Raw genomic sequence first — 15538 nt, forward strand, 5'->3', positions numbered from 1 at the left:
GGTAAATTGGAAAGAGACACAGAGAGAGAGAGATCCACAGACAGACAGAAAAAAAGAGATAGATAGAGAGGGATAGGTCATTCTCAACCTGCGGACGGTACAGCATAGTGGGCCATGTTTGGGCATCTGCAACATGCGTCAACAGCATTGCTGTTCAGTTATCATTGCTGGCATGGAACAGATTAATGTTATATAATAAATATTATTGTCATAAACGTCAACAGCATAAAAGATATGTTGCTGTGTTCGTTGGGCCTGTGGTGTGCGTGCGTGCGTGTGAGTGTGGGTGTGAGCGTGCGTGCGTGCGTGTGTGTGTGTGTGTGTGTGTGTGTAGGTCTTAGGTTCGGTGTTTCACTAAAAGTGCAATAACAGACGACGAAAAAAGCAAGCTTGAGTTTGAACGATGGTGGGATTATTACATATTTCGGGGCAGACAAACGCTCTGTTAAACCCGTCTCAATCGAATATCTCTCTTCCTCGGACGCGTTTGCAGGCATGTGCTCGTTGCTGATTCGTTCACTCTCTTACGTCTTCACTCTCTTCTTGTCTATACCCCCCCCCCCCCCCGACCCCAACACATACATACATACATACATAGACAAGCGAAAAGACAGACAGACTGAGAGATACAACCATGACACAACCACAAAGCTTGGTCTGAATGAATTGATCCACACACTGAACACGGTTTGTTTGGGTTTTTGTGTATGTGTTTTTGTGTGTGCGGTGGTTGTTTTTTTGTTGTTGTTTTTTTTGTTGTTTTTTTTTGGGGGGGGCGCGGGGGGGGGGGGGGGGGTAGGGGTTCTGAGCGGGAAGGGATAGAGATGGAAGGTCATCATGGATGGTGATGGCTGGGATGGGAAAGACGGGGTAGACTAAACTGAAAACATCACATACACCCACTGATGTTCAGGATTACTGACGATGCACACAGAAGGCGGTGTGTCAAACACCGCGAATGGCCGCAAGTTATCTCACTAACGAAACTAGCATCTTTCCTTCCTCAGGAAGGTGAACACAGAAAGAAGACGACACAAAAGCAGAGAGAGAGAAAGAGAAAGAGACAGACAAACAGAGACTGAAAGAGAAAGGGCAGAAAGAGTGAAATAAATACCATCCTTCCCTTCCTCGGGACAGGAGAGACAGAGAGAAAGACACACAAGTAGAAAGAGAAAGAGAAAAAGATAAAGACAGACAGGCAGACAGAGACTAACAGAGAGAGACAGAGACAGTGAAATAGATAATCTCCGATGCACTCAACCAGACCGAACTATGTCTGCCGGAAACTTCAGATTACTATTTTCAGAAACAGTCTGTTAAAAAAAAAAAACAACATGTTATAAACTCTCTTTCACTCCTGACAAATAATCATTCAATGATGAACGCAAGCCTGTGTGTTTGTGCAGAGCACGCACTAAAACGAGGTCAATTTCTTTCAAAGACAGACACTTACCTGACGATTAAGCTGACAACGTGCTGTAAGTAATCAGTACATTTCGCTTGACACTACCAGTTAAACTCTCAAGGCACTGCAAATAATTTCTAGTGCATTGAGAGTTTATTATTCGGCAGCTTTTGCAAGAGTCTCGTCCACCGCATCAGCAAATTCTGCCTATGGTAAAACACTCACGATGCTAATATAATCAGCCAACAATGAGAATCCAGTCCCTGTGTTTGTCGGCAGCGAACACAATACATGAGGAGACAAGATGTAAATGGCTCACAACCCTGTTACACCTCATACTTCCCTTCTTCGGAGGACAATCAGTATGTATACCAGGAGAGAATTGTGTACACGCCAGAATGGAGTGGTTACCGGGAACAACTAATTGTCACGACGAGTAGAACTGACAGAAGGTCAGGGGGAGGATAAAGAGCACAGAGAGATCCATGTCAGTTGTAAGCCAGGTACAAGTAAACTTCGGTTGGGTGGTGAAGGTCAGTGACATGGCGCGGGGTATGCAGTGGGATGGATTGGAAGGGGATGAACCAGGAGAAGGGGAGGGGCTGTGTGTGTGTGTGTGTGTGTGTGTGTGTGTGTTCGTGCTACGTTATTCATTTCGACATTTTCAATTCCATAAAATGTTTTGAGTACTTGTAAATAGCTATGATGACAAGTATGTATAAATTCTAATAGACGTTTTATACTTTGGGCAAATATATCTCAAAGGTTGGTTTTACCTACACGTCTGTATAAATCACGGATAATACCCCTCCCCATCCTTATGTATAGGAGTAACACAAAATTATCATCATCATCATCATTATTAGCATCATTATTATTATTGTTATTGTTATCATCATTATCATGCATTGTGTTATCATTATCATTATTTTTCAGTGACGAAGAATACTGCTCACAAACAAAAACTTTTACACACAAACACTGCAATCTTTTCTGAATTCCTCTGTCCGTGTGTAGCTCTACTCTATTTTTATTGTCAGACCCATGCAGACTCAGTACAGAACACACTGCAGGATGCGAACATCATGCATCTTCGCTTCAACATGTCTGTATTTTCATAGTCCCAGTCACCCTGCATTTTGAACTGATCCACCAGAATGCGAGTGGGCCTTGTCGACACAATAGTTAAGCCAGTGTTGGCAAACGTTGCAATTTTTGACGACAGGTATTACCTCTGCTGACAGCTAGGTTCAACGCCTAAGTCTGTCGACCAAATTGCCTCCATAAAATGTGCACGTCACCGAAAATTCCCGCTGCCTACTTTCTTTTTCCCATGTTTGTGCGGCGCGGCGTACAGAACAGTTCGTGCTCATTCATACTGAGATATTAGAATTGTGACATTTTGTGTTCTTGATTTTAAGAGAAAAAAGCCGATTTCATATATTCACAAAACACACAAACATACATACGCGCGCATTCGCACAGACACACACGCGCGGGCGCGCGCGCGCACACACACGCATGCACAGAGAGAGAGAGATGGTGCGGGGGGTCGTGGGGGGGGCGGGGGGTGGGGGGGGGGGCGAGGATCGAGTGTTTGCTAAGGGGTTGCGAAGATCCCGATATCAATTAACTATGCAAGGAGCGGGAACTTGATTTCTGCCCCCAGCTTCTTCCTTTTCCCATCCACAACTACCGTCCCACCTCGGTTTAGACCTTGAGTGGCGGTCTGGATGCTAGACTTTTGGATGTGACGATATACTGAGATCCTGTTTGCATAATGCTCTTAGAGCATATAAAAGAACTCGTGACAAGGAAATTTGCCCCTGGCGAAATCCTGTAGAAAAGGCCACTGAACAGAAATACACTGTTTGGTCTATTCCTCCGTCTCTTTCTCCCCCTCTTCGCCTCACTGTCTCTCTCTTCTGTTCTCGCTTTATCTGTACCTCTCTGAGAACACTCTCTCACTCTCTTAAAAGGTTCTGTTCGCAAATTTCTATGCAGTATATTATACTGTATCATAATGTACTAGTGTGCTGTTGTATGTATGTTTAGTATTTGTAATCTGTTAGAAGAAGAAAAATCAAGTGATCAGTTCATTCATTGTGAAGCATACTCAATATTTCAAACTGTTTCTGAGAACCTATGTAGTTATACAATATGATTGATAAAATATACCATAAGGCAGTTAAATTAAATCTAAATAATGAATGAACAATTAAAAAAAAACAATCAGAAACATGCGGTGTGTGTGTGTGTGTGTGTGTGTGTGTGTGTGTGTGTGTGTGTGTGTGAGTGTCTGTCTGTCTGTCTGTCTATATATATATGTGTGTGTGTGTGTGTGTGTGTGTGTGTGTGTGTGTGTTCATATGTCCGACTGACAAGCAGAGTCAACATTTACGCAAGCCCAGTCACATGTATCATGCACCAGGAATATAACGAAGCTGAACGTTATTGAACAGCTTCTATTATTTAAAGAGAAACATAATCTTCTAAATATCAAATTTCGATTACGACCATTCAATCTGTCACGACTGTTTTTATTCGTCCTGACTGTAGTGTATGATGACGTCTTCACAAATTCGTATTTCATATCCAAATTAATTTCAAGTTATCATGCTCGAAGCTTCTCGTAATTTTTGACGCACACACTCGCATACACAAATGCATTCACGTGCGCACATATGTATGCTCGCTGGCACGCGGAAGCACTCACCACAAACTATTAAAATCCTTAACATTGTCGCGTTTCAAATTTTTGTGCAGAACAACGGCTACAAAGCACACACACACACACACATCAAAACGGGATATGAATTTTGGAGCACATAAGGATAGATTTTATGGTACAGCATTTTCAACGTTGTCTAATTGTGGACATAACTGAGAACACTTATTGAAAGCTCTTTCTCATCGCCGAGAAACACTTGGGAAGTTAAGTCTTTGACTCCCAACCTCGTCTAAACTACAAATACAAACGTACGCTGCAAATGTCCAACTACCGATTTCATTTCCATATTTAATTGCTGTTTGAATTACCAGTATCTAATTTCAGCACATTCAATCTTTTGCAATCTCTGCGCCTCCTTTCAAATTATTTTTTTCTTACAGTGATAACTGAACGGAGGTCAGAACTTACCAACAGAGGAAGAAATAAACATCGACACCACCACAAACCACTGAAAAGTCCACGGCATTGTCTCTCCTTTCACGTTCATCACTTCTTGTTTACTTATCAATGGTAGGTTGCCCAGCCAATTCGGATCCAAAGCGCCGCTTTTGGACTCATGAACACACCTGCCTTCTCGTCTGCTCGTTCCTGTCGTCTGCACCGCCACTCAGCACTGTCGTCTGCTTTCTCACCGGCAGCGGTGTGGTGGTTGTCGGCCCTGTTTCTCGTCACCGTGATTGGGACAGTCTTTGTGAGATGGTACAATGGTTAAATCCCTCTTAGAGGCCACCTTCTTACAGTAAAACGAATTCAAAGTGGGCAAATGAAGCATGCACTTGTGTTCATATAATTGCCAGTTAGTGCAGACAGTTTGTTTTTTCATGTGGCACAACTGGAACTACTGTCTAGTTAAGGTCACATAACTTATTCTGTTAGGGCAACCAGGGAATATGTCACCTTGTTGTGGTACTGAAGCAGACTCGTGTCATTCAACATTCATAGATTTCATGTCGATCAGTTCTCGCTGAAGGACGAAATATTCCTGTAATTTTTAACGTAAACAAACAAATGCTTTTGTCACATACACACAGAATGCAGCCAGTTTCTGAATTTTTCGAGGTGTTTGCACTGTTTTTGTCGAGGTGACACGGCCTTTCTGCAAACCGTTCCATTTAGATACGTAATCAGTTCTTATTCGTGGTATATCAATCAGTATACACCAACACAGACTAAAAATAGTGTATATTTAGGATACGTGCACGCACAGTCACGGCTTTCCAGCTTCAAGTGATTTTCAAAATATCCTGAGTTGTGCGAGTTGTGACAGTCTGACACACACACACACACACACACACACACACACACACACACACACACACACACACATATACGCACGCGCGTACACACACACACACACACACACACACACACAGACGCACATACACAGACGCACGCGCGCACACACACACACACATACTTAATTCTCTCTCTCTCTCGTGTCTACCTATGTGTGTATGTTTTTGTGTGTATGTATGCGTGTGTGTGTCTGAAGGTGCGGCAGGCGTGTGTCCGCTCGCGTGCCCATGGACGTAGGTATACTTAAACAATATGCAAATGTGGGAAATGTCCTCAAGTCTCTACTGACAACTGCATCAAACTTTATGTCACAGGCCATGAATACAGCTCCAATCTTCAGCGAGGGTGTTTCCCGCTACCGCTGTGCAGACACCGCTTAAGACTGGAGATTCGTTTTATTTCTCCTCGGGATGAAAGGAAGACTGAGGGGAAATATAAACCTGGAGGAATAAAATATGATACTGATGCTGATGTCATGAGTTCAGGTTTTTATCCCTCGTCATTCAGCTCTGCGTGCGACAAGTTCAAGCACGTACGCACGCACGCGCTCTCAGTCTTTGTGCCTCCCTCGCACACAGACAGGGCGTTGGAGAGGGTAGGAAAACAACAGTCTGAGACGGCGAGTTTTGTGTTCATCCGGATTATTTTCGTTGTCAGAAGAGCACATTTAGTTGTTATTTGTTACTGTTGTTTTTTTAAGAAATAGAAAAAAGAAAAGAGAAGAAGCGAAAAGTGCTGGGTGACAACTTCAACTAACGTTTTCATAAATGCAGCGTGTGAAACAAACTAATTTTTCTTCTATTTTCAAGGCAAATTTGGTGTCAACGAAGTATTTCCAGAGTTACGGAGTTATTAAGGAGACTCACTTTGTTTACGCACATGAACGCAAAATGTTTTCCAAGTCACATTCTCCACTCTGATACACAATTACACAAACGCACACGCATGTTAACTGCACACATACAGGAGCGCCCGACTACGAAGCGAGTTATACTCGATTCCCACACGGATCGGGTTTTTACTCTTCCACCCACACCTAGCCCCTCCTAGATATTATGTGGTCTGGGTGCTAGGCTATCAGATGACGACAAACCGACGTTTCGTGTGCAGCATGCATTTAGCGCACGTAGAATAACCCATGGCAACTAGAGAATTATCCGTATCTAAATTATGTAAATTATGCAGAAATGTCCACATGATAGGAAACCAAATACACTTGTAGACAGAAAAAAGGCGGCGAAGCATTGGGCAACGTCAACACACCGTCCCCGGGGAGAGAAACCTGAATTTCGCACAGAGAGATATATCGTAACAAAAATATATACTGCAATGCAATAATACACAACAGCACACAGTACATTGATGGTAATCAAACACACAAGCACTTACACAGGCCTACTCTCCCACAGGCACAAACACACATGTACACTCGCACAAACACACATGTGCACTCGCACAAACACACAAAGCAGCGGACATGTTGAGCCGCGACTTTTCATTGTTTTTATTTAGTTGATATTTTTGTATCCAACGTGCTGTATTTCTTTCAACAGCATGTATCTTTATGTGGATAGGCATCTAACTCAGGTACACAAGTGCATACAGAATACTTTATCATCTCAAGAAGAGAAATTAATCTGTAGTGTAAAACATAAACAATACATGATAATCACAGTCATTCAATAGATATACATAAAAGACATAAAATGATTGGATGTCAACTAAGAATAAACCATTCATACAAAATAGCAACAGTCATAAACACGTATAAATTACAGTAGACATTAAACAAATACGCATACGCATCCCAGTACACATACACGCAATCAAACACACGCACGACAGTTGTAGTAGTCTTGATGGTTTCTGTTTTCTGGTACATGGAATGTGGGTGATCAAAAGCGCTTACACACATTCGCGCAATCGCATACTGCATATGCTACGTGTGTGTACAAAGTGTGCGCAGACTCTCTCTTTAAATTGAGTTTCATGCTTTCTGAATTAGAAAATAAAGAAGACAAAGTACACAGTTGTTTCTGATTCTTGTCAGAATAGAGCAGCTGCTGGTGTGAATAGTTGACGCTTGGAAACCGGTGTGGTAAGTCTTCAGCAAACTTCAGGACCTTAGACCGACCGCTGTTTTAGGGCACATGGGGGAGTGGATAGCAATAGAGTGGGGATGGGGGAGTATGTGAGACAGACGATGAAGGGGAGAGAGAGGGAGAGAGAGCGTGTGTGGGTTAGTGAGTGACATCCTCGAGGGAGATGTGGATATCAAAGACCATATGTGGATAGTTTTTACCCCGGCTGATTCAAACTGAAGCAGAGACTTTGAGAGGGAAGAATAAAGACAGCTAACTGACTGGGTGAACCAATGGCCAGAACAGACGGGGCACGCGCGCACACACACACACACACACACACACACACACACACACACACACACGCACACAGAGGCACACACACACACACACACACACACACACACACACACACACACGCACACAGAGGCACACACACACACACACACACACACACACACACACATGCGCGCGCGCGCGTGTAAGCATATACTCACACACATGCATGCGTATTGATTGTGAACCTTTTCCTGTCAATTTAAAAGGAATTTGAACGAGTGTTTTCTCTAATACGAGTTTTTCCAAGCCACAGTTGGATAATGTATTACCTTTATTTGCCACTTCAAACAGAACAGCAACATGATATCCATGTTCAAAATGAGATAAATAATGCTGCAAGAGAAATACATGACAAAACGAATGAATGAAAAGTGAATGAATGAAGAAAAGATAAATACGAATCTCGCATGTCTATCACACTGAGAATGAGGGTGGGTGAATAAACCTTGTAAGTATACCTATTTTGATTCCTGGATCCTAGCTGTGTAGTCGTGTGACAATTGTGTTTCTCTGAAAATAACCAATGAACATATCCGCTTTTTTTTTAAATGCCAGTTTCGTTGTTTACTACGTTTTCTGTCAATGTAACAATTAATGTTCTTTCGGCGGTTTACGTTGGATGTCCTCCCATTAGTTTTCTTCTTAGATACCATACAGAACAGTTGCGATTTTTTTGCTCACTGACAGCGTAGAGCTAAGAGTTGCTCTGTCCATTAGTACATACAAAATCAATTCAATGATAAGGAAAGAGACTCTATAAATTGTATAAATTTCTGACCCAAACCATGATCGTTATATCTTCCGGGATGTATGAACAGACTCAAGTCTTGCATGGAGACAATTATGTATGCAAGAGGTTAAGAGCACATGCACACACACACACACACACACACGCACGCACGCACGCACGCACACGCACTCGCATGCACGCATACATACACATATACACACGCGCACACACACATACCAACTGTGCATCATGTGAATCTGAACCATTCTTCCTGTAATAGTTTCTTTCCGTGAGGTTTGCCAGCAACGTCCAAAACGCCGTCTGCCCTCTCTGTAAGGAAACCAATCCATCCTGACAAACGCATCAAACGGGTTCGGAAGAAATTCGCTCCGCACATCATGAAGTGCAATGACAGTTCAAATTTTCGCTCACAGATGGGAAAAGCGAAACAAAACCAAAAAATTCTGACACACAACCAGCGCGTCTTCTGAGCCGTGACTGTATCAACGCCAGTCAAATCGTATTTTGCGAAATCGTCGTCAAGATGTCAAAAATATCCAGCATCCTGGCTAGTCACTCCAGAAATCAAGATATATGTCAACAGCTATGAACCACAAATACCATGAAGGAAGGAAGACGGGGTCTATGTGCCGTGCAGCACACACACACGACAGCGGCTGATCCGGTGTAATTGATCGCCGGCTTTCAGAATCTGCTGTTCTGGGTCCAGCTGCTCCGTGTGTCGCTGGGCCGTCAACCAGTAGCTGAACTTGTCAGAGAAGAAGTGGCACTGGCCGCGGCTGCTGCACTCGATGAAGGGGTTGGTGTAGAACAGCTCCAGACAGCTGCCTGGGGAGGCCAGAGGCTGCCCCCCGCTCATGGAGCCCACTGCATGCTGAGGGACACACACGCGCGCGCGCGCACACACACACACACACACACACACACACACACACACACACACACACACACATACACACACACACGGAGCTATGTCGATGCTGTTTTTATGGTCTTTTGTGAACTCCCAATTCCAAGGGGGTAAAAGCCTACACACACACACACACACACACACACACACACACACACACACACACACACACACAGAAGACATACAACGGTGCGAACAGAAAGAGGTGGGGGGGGGTGACAGACAAAGGTGTGAACAGACCATGAGGAAACTGTATCCTGCCCACAGCGCCTTCCAGCCGGTGGGGCAAGTCGGAGGACTAGTACTCTGCCCATGTATGGTCAGGATGGGAGCAGGCCCCATGCACACTGAGCACCGTGAGATGAACCTGGACACCACGAAATCATTAACAGAAACAAAATGACAACAACGATAACAATGACAACGAGGGCATGACGCCAGCAACAACGAATACTACGTCAGTAAGAACAATATCAATAACAACAACAACGATGCCAGCATTAACGCTACTTGTAACAACGATGTCAGTGACAGCATGAACCGCAATAACGACAACAAGAGAGAGAGAGAGAGAGAGAGAGATACAAGAATATGTGTTAGCAAGATGTCTCGATAAACACACACACACACACACACACACACACACACACACACACACACACACACAGAGTAACCCTAAACCCTATCACCATGATCAACAACACCACGAACACCACCAGTTCACCATCGCAGCGCCACCACCAGAGAAAGCAGGGAGTATCAAACAACTGAACCTGAGCATGGAACTGCCCTGTACTGGCATCATGGGAACGGCCTCCGACGTGGTCAGCCAGTATGATGTGATGGTGCGGATGGCGTAGTTACACACGTCGTGAATGCTGCAGAACAGCAGTGGCATGGGGTTGAACTTCTGCAGGCAGGACCCGGACTGACCTGGTGTGGATGAAACACAGAACTGAGTATATGAGTTACAGACCACCTTCTGGAGTGATGGCCTGGAGGTAACGCATCCGCCAAGGAAGCGAGAGAATCTGAGCGCACTGGTTCGAATCCCGGCAGAGTAGCCAGTATTTTCTCCTCCTCCACTAGACCTTGAGTGGTGGTCTAGACGAGAGTCATTCGGATGAGATGATAAACCGAGGTCCCGTGTGCAGCATGCACTTTGCGCATGTAAAAGAACCCACGGCAACAAAAGGGTCGTCACTGGCAAAATTCTATAGAAAACTCCGCTTCATGCAAGCGGGAAAAAATACCAAAAAAATGGGCGGCGCTCTCAGTACAGCGACGCGCTCTCCCTGTGGAGAAAGGCAATCACTAAAGTTAGCAAAGGACTGTTTCTCATTAAAGACAGGACAGGACTGTCTTACCCAGATATCAAAATGTCTCTTTAAAGGCAGCATAGGACTGTATCATCCAGATCATGGTAGGTTTCTCACTAAAGGTAGTATAGGACTGTATCATCCAGATCATGTTAGGTTTCTCACTAAAGGTAGTATAGGACTGTATCACCCAGATCATGATAGGTTTCTCACTAAAGGTAGTATAGGACTGTATCATCCAGATCATGTTAGGTTTCTCACTAAAGGTAGTATAGGACTGTATCATCCAGATCATGTTAGGTTTCTCACTAAAGGTAGCACAGGTCTGTAATGTGAAGGTCATGTTGAAGTTTCTCACTAAAGGTGGCACAGAAGGACTCTCTTACCAAAAGCATGCTAAGTTTCTCAGTAAAGGCAGTATAGAAGGACTGTCTTACCCATATCTTGCTTAAGTTTCTGACTAAAGGCAGTATAGGACTGTCTTACCCATATGTTTACGTTTCTCACTATAGGCAGTATAAGACTGTACTATCAAATCATGTTTACATTTCTCACTAAAGGCAGTTTTAGGACTGTACCATTGTATCATGTTTACGTTTCTCACTAAAGGTTACTAGGACTGTACTATCATAACATGTTTACGTTTCTCACTAAAGGCAGTATTAGGACTGTACCATTGTATCATGTTTACGTTTCTCACTAAAGGTTACTAGGACTGTACTATCATATCATGTTTACGTTTCTCACTAAAGGTTACTAGGACTGTACTATCATAACATGTTTACGTTTCTCACTAAAGGCAGTATTAGGACTGTACCATTATATTATGTTTACGTTTCTCACTAAAGGTTACTAGGACTGTACTAACCAAATCATATCAAGTTTATCACTGAAGGCAGCACAGAACCGTCTTTTCCAGATCATATTTAAGTTTCTTACTGAAGGCAGCACATGGCCGTCTTACACATATTAAGTTAAGAAAACCTGCCATATCCAGATTATCGAAAAGCTTCTCACTTAAGGCAGCGGAGGACTGCATTGATTTTCCAGTAATCTCACAAAAGTCGGGAATTTAAGAAAATTTCAGCATGAAATAGTAAATCCTTACCCAAACCATATTGTCTCTTGAATAAAAACGTAAAATAAAGACAGTCTTATCCAGAATACAGTGAACTCTATAAAATCCAGACCTTGTTAAAGGTTCTCACAAAAGGCAGCACAGAATTGTTTTTCCGGACCGTGTTGACGTTTCGCATCAAAGACACCACAAAAGGATTGTCTTGCCCAAAATTCACCCAAATCATGTTAACGTTTCTCATCAAAGGCGGAGTATACTAAAGTTTTTCACGTATCCAGAACATGTTCAAGTTTCCAACTCAAGTCAGCATATGACTGTCTTACCCACAATGTGCTTACGTTTCTCACAAAAGGCATCATGAAATAAAGTCTTACCCAGATCCTGACTAAAGGCTCTTCCCTCGTCCTCTGAATGCAGAAAGCTGTATCCTGACCACAGCCTCACGTGACCACCTGGACACTGCGGCACACCTGTCGTCTGACTGTGGCGGACATACAGGTAGGCAGATGGACCTGGCAACGTGTTTATTTTGTTTATGATTATAGTCCACCTGATCGTAAAGGCTCACTGAAAGCATGCTATTTCTTCTTTTTTTTAGCTTTTTTTTTTCAACCAAGACGATTCCGTTATTTCCAAACTAGGAAAACCATATTGAATCTAGTAATTCTCTATTGAGGTGCCCCCCAAAATATATGCTTACTCTGTCATTTCAAGCTTAACTTATCAAAGACGACGATATTTGTGAGGAAACATGTTAACAACCTTTCATATTTGCCATCTACTTGCATTCACATTTGAAAATGACCTGAAACTTGTTTCTCATAAATCAAAAGATTGTACATGTTAAGATTTAAAGATGATTTGTTTTAGATTTTGGCAGCATTTTTCTGCAGATATGTGTAATTGCAAGACAGTCCACAAAACAATGGCATTAAAAGCAAAATATAAGACAAAAAGTTGTTCTGGTAGTAAATACCACTTAAACCATTATAAATACGTGGAATGAGTGCTCTCAAGTAGCCTAAAACCTATGATTGTTCCTGCCTGAATTATGCTGTAAGATTCTTTCAGTTTTAAATTTGTTGGGTTTTTTAAAACTATGAAGGGTCTGACCCTAATCAAGCTAGATATGACAACATAGAATAGAGAACCGGGTGTCCCAGGTAAGCCGTCCGCCCCTTTTCTGCCCCTCCTTCCGGGTGGACCGTCTGTTCCAGGGGTTCCTGGGGTTCCCTTCAAGCCTGGCCCTCCTGGTCGGCCGGCAGAGCCTGGTTCTCCACGAGGTCCTGGAAATAAGGTTTATAATAATAATAATAATAAGCCTCCCTTCTCTGCCTCTTCCTTGTCTTCAGTTTCTCCAGTTTTAGAGTTACGCATGCGCGTGAATGACTGGTGCGAAAGCGCTTTGATTTGTCTATGCACAAGATTCAGCGCTATATTAACACCATGATTATTATCATTATTATCATGATTATACTCCCCGTGACTAGTTTCCTTAGCCGTCAGTTTTTCCCCATGTTGCTTCATAATCGCGGCGATGAGAAACAGTCTAATATCATATATCATAACTTCATTGTGGGGGAGGTTGGGGGGTGGGGTGGGGTTCTTAATTTCTAAAAGAAAAAACAACTGTGTGTATTCTAGAATAATCAACAGGCTGGCAGGTTTATAAAAGGTTGCAGGCGACAATGTGCTCCACCAGTCATCTTGTCTCTGAGTTCCGGTATTGAATGAAAAATAATCTAAAGTTTGAAGCGATATAAAAAAAAAAAAAAATTTTAATGCCAGATCAGACAATGGATGTTCCGGAGCAGATGTAAAGTGTAAAATATCCAACAGAGAATAATGTTGCATATCCCATTCTCGAGTGAAGATGGTATTCAGTACATCTGGAAGACAAATATCCAGGTGTGTGTTATTTTTCTTAAAGAACTGAACGGTTTTTGACCAAAACACGCAGACAAAGCAGCCTGCTGCTACATTAGAAGAAAAGGTTGCTGACAGCATCAACTATGTTTGTATCACAGACATTACGTAGAACAGCTGAACTTAATGTCAAATGTCTCGTTTTTATACCCCTTATCTGCTCTGGAAATTGATTGATTGAAATGGTTACTTGCATGGAAATGTCTCGTGGACCAGAGGTAACATTTCTGAACTCTGCTGTACACAATTACTGACGTTTACAAATGCAGTCTGTACCCCCACCATATCATGTCATGAACACGCCTCAAAGCGTGTGAGACAAAAGCTGTCTGATCTGAGTCTATTTTGCAAAGTTCAAACTCGACAATTGAAATTATAACTGAGACTGGAATGTTTACATCCACTACGTCTCCTTTCTCTTTACCAGCAGAAGTTTCTGTGGTTTGTATATGAACGAATTCCTCGAACTTCAAAAATTGAATACACAAACAAGCAAACAATATAAACAACAAGAGCAGATATAACAATTAACAACATATATCATCACCAGCAAACAGACATACATACAAGAGCAGATACAACAACAAGCAACTGCTCCTATCACCACCAACAGACATACATTAATTGCACAACGCATATATCAAGAATCTGGCCTACCTGGTTTACCATAAACACCTGGCTGTCCCGGGCTGCCCTGATCACCCCGAGGTCCTCGGTGTCCCATACCTGGCTCACCTCTCTCTCCTTTCTGCCCGATACCTTCAGGTCCACGTTCACCAGGTGTACCAGGCAGTCCACGTGGTCCTTGTTTACCTGGATCCCCAGGTGGACCCGGACTAATGGAGAACTCGCCAGGTTGTCCAGGTGGTCCTTCTTTTCCTGGCGGGCCGGGAAGGCCAGGGTCTCCCTGTTGGATAGCGTAATGTTATCTGTTTACAATATAAAACAGGCATCGTGGTGAAGTCAACTAGTGGGTGCTTGCGTGTGTGTCTGTGTTTGAGTGCGAGTGAGAAAAAGAATAAAAACAATAAATGTAAATGATGTGTTCGTCATCACTTCGATTCGGTGCCAAAGCAAAACTTAAGAAGTGCAGTCTTGTCAAAATGAGAAAGACACTTCTTCCTAAGTACGAAATATTCTGGACAAGAAAAAAAAAGATTGGCGGAACTGGACGAGTGTAAAGCACTCCTTACAAAATGAAGAAACCGAAAATAAGAAGAAGAAAAAAAGTAAGAAAAAAATTTACCCACCTTTGTCTCCACTTTAACAAAGTTCTCTTAGGGAATATATCAGTTAATTTCTCATTTTTTCTTTGTGAATTGTACTTAAATATTCATTTCAAATTCCACCCTCGATTTAAACAGTTTCCCCCAACTTACCATTCATCTCCCTCCCCCTCCTCTCCTCAAGGAAAACACTCAAATGTAAAAAATCGATACTCTGACAAAATGTCTAAAATCACCTGTATGTGTTACACAAAGTTCATCATCGACATCAGTTTTGTGAGTCAGTGTGTCAATATATCCTTTCTCCACTTCCCCTATCTTCAACACTCTTTCCCTCACCTTGATCCCCAACCCAGGTAATCCGGGTGGTCCCTTTGGCCCTTCCACACCAGGGTCTCCAGGTACGCCTTTCGCCCCTCTCTTGCCCTTCTCACCTCGTGGTGAGGTAGGAAGATCAGTAGGTCCTGGTGGTCCCG

At 42.9% G+C, this 15538-nt stretch overlaps 1 protein-coding gene across 1 annotated transcript in view; it reads right to left on the bottom strand.

The window, feature by feature from the left end:
- Window positions 1–15538, bottom strand: part of LOC143284921 (uncharacterized) — a 70540-nt gene that overhangs the window by 29559 nt on the left and 25443 nt on the right. The window contains exons 21-28 of the mRNA XM_076592103.1: window positions 15402–15538; window positions 14494–14743; window positions 13062–13196; window positions 12285–12422; window positions 10287–10446; window positions 9754–9880; window positions 9234–9477; window positions 4703–4794 (exon numbers count right to left, since the gene is read on the bottom strand). The exon at window positions 15402–15538 is cut by the window's right edge and continues 33 nt beyond it. Coding sequence (XP_076448218.1) covers window positions 4703–4794; window positions 9234–9477; window positions 9754–9880; window positions 10287–10446; window positions 12285–12422; window positions 13062–13196; window positions 14494–14743; window positions 15402–15538 — 1283 coding nt within the window. The remainder of the gene's footprint in view (window positions 1–4702; window positions 4795–9233; window positions 9478–9753; window positions 9881–10286; window positions 10447–12284; window positions 12423–13061; window positions 13197–14493; window positions 14744–15401) is intronic.

The sequence above is a fragment of the Babylonia areolata genome, chromosome 1 (assembly GCF_041734735.1).
Source record: "Babylonia areolata isolate BAREFJ2019XMU chromosome 1, ASM4173473v1, whole genome shotgun sequence".
Taxonomy (NCBI): Eukaryota; Metazoa; Mollusca; class Gastropoda; order Neogastropoda; family Buccinidae; genus Babylonia; species Babylonia areolata.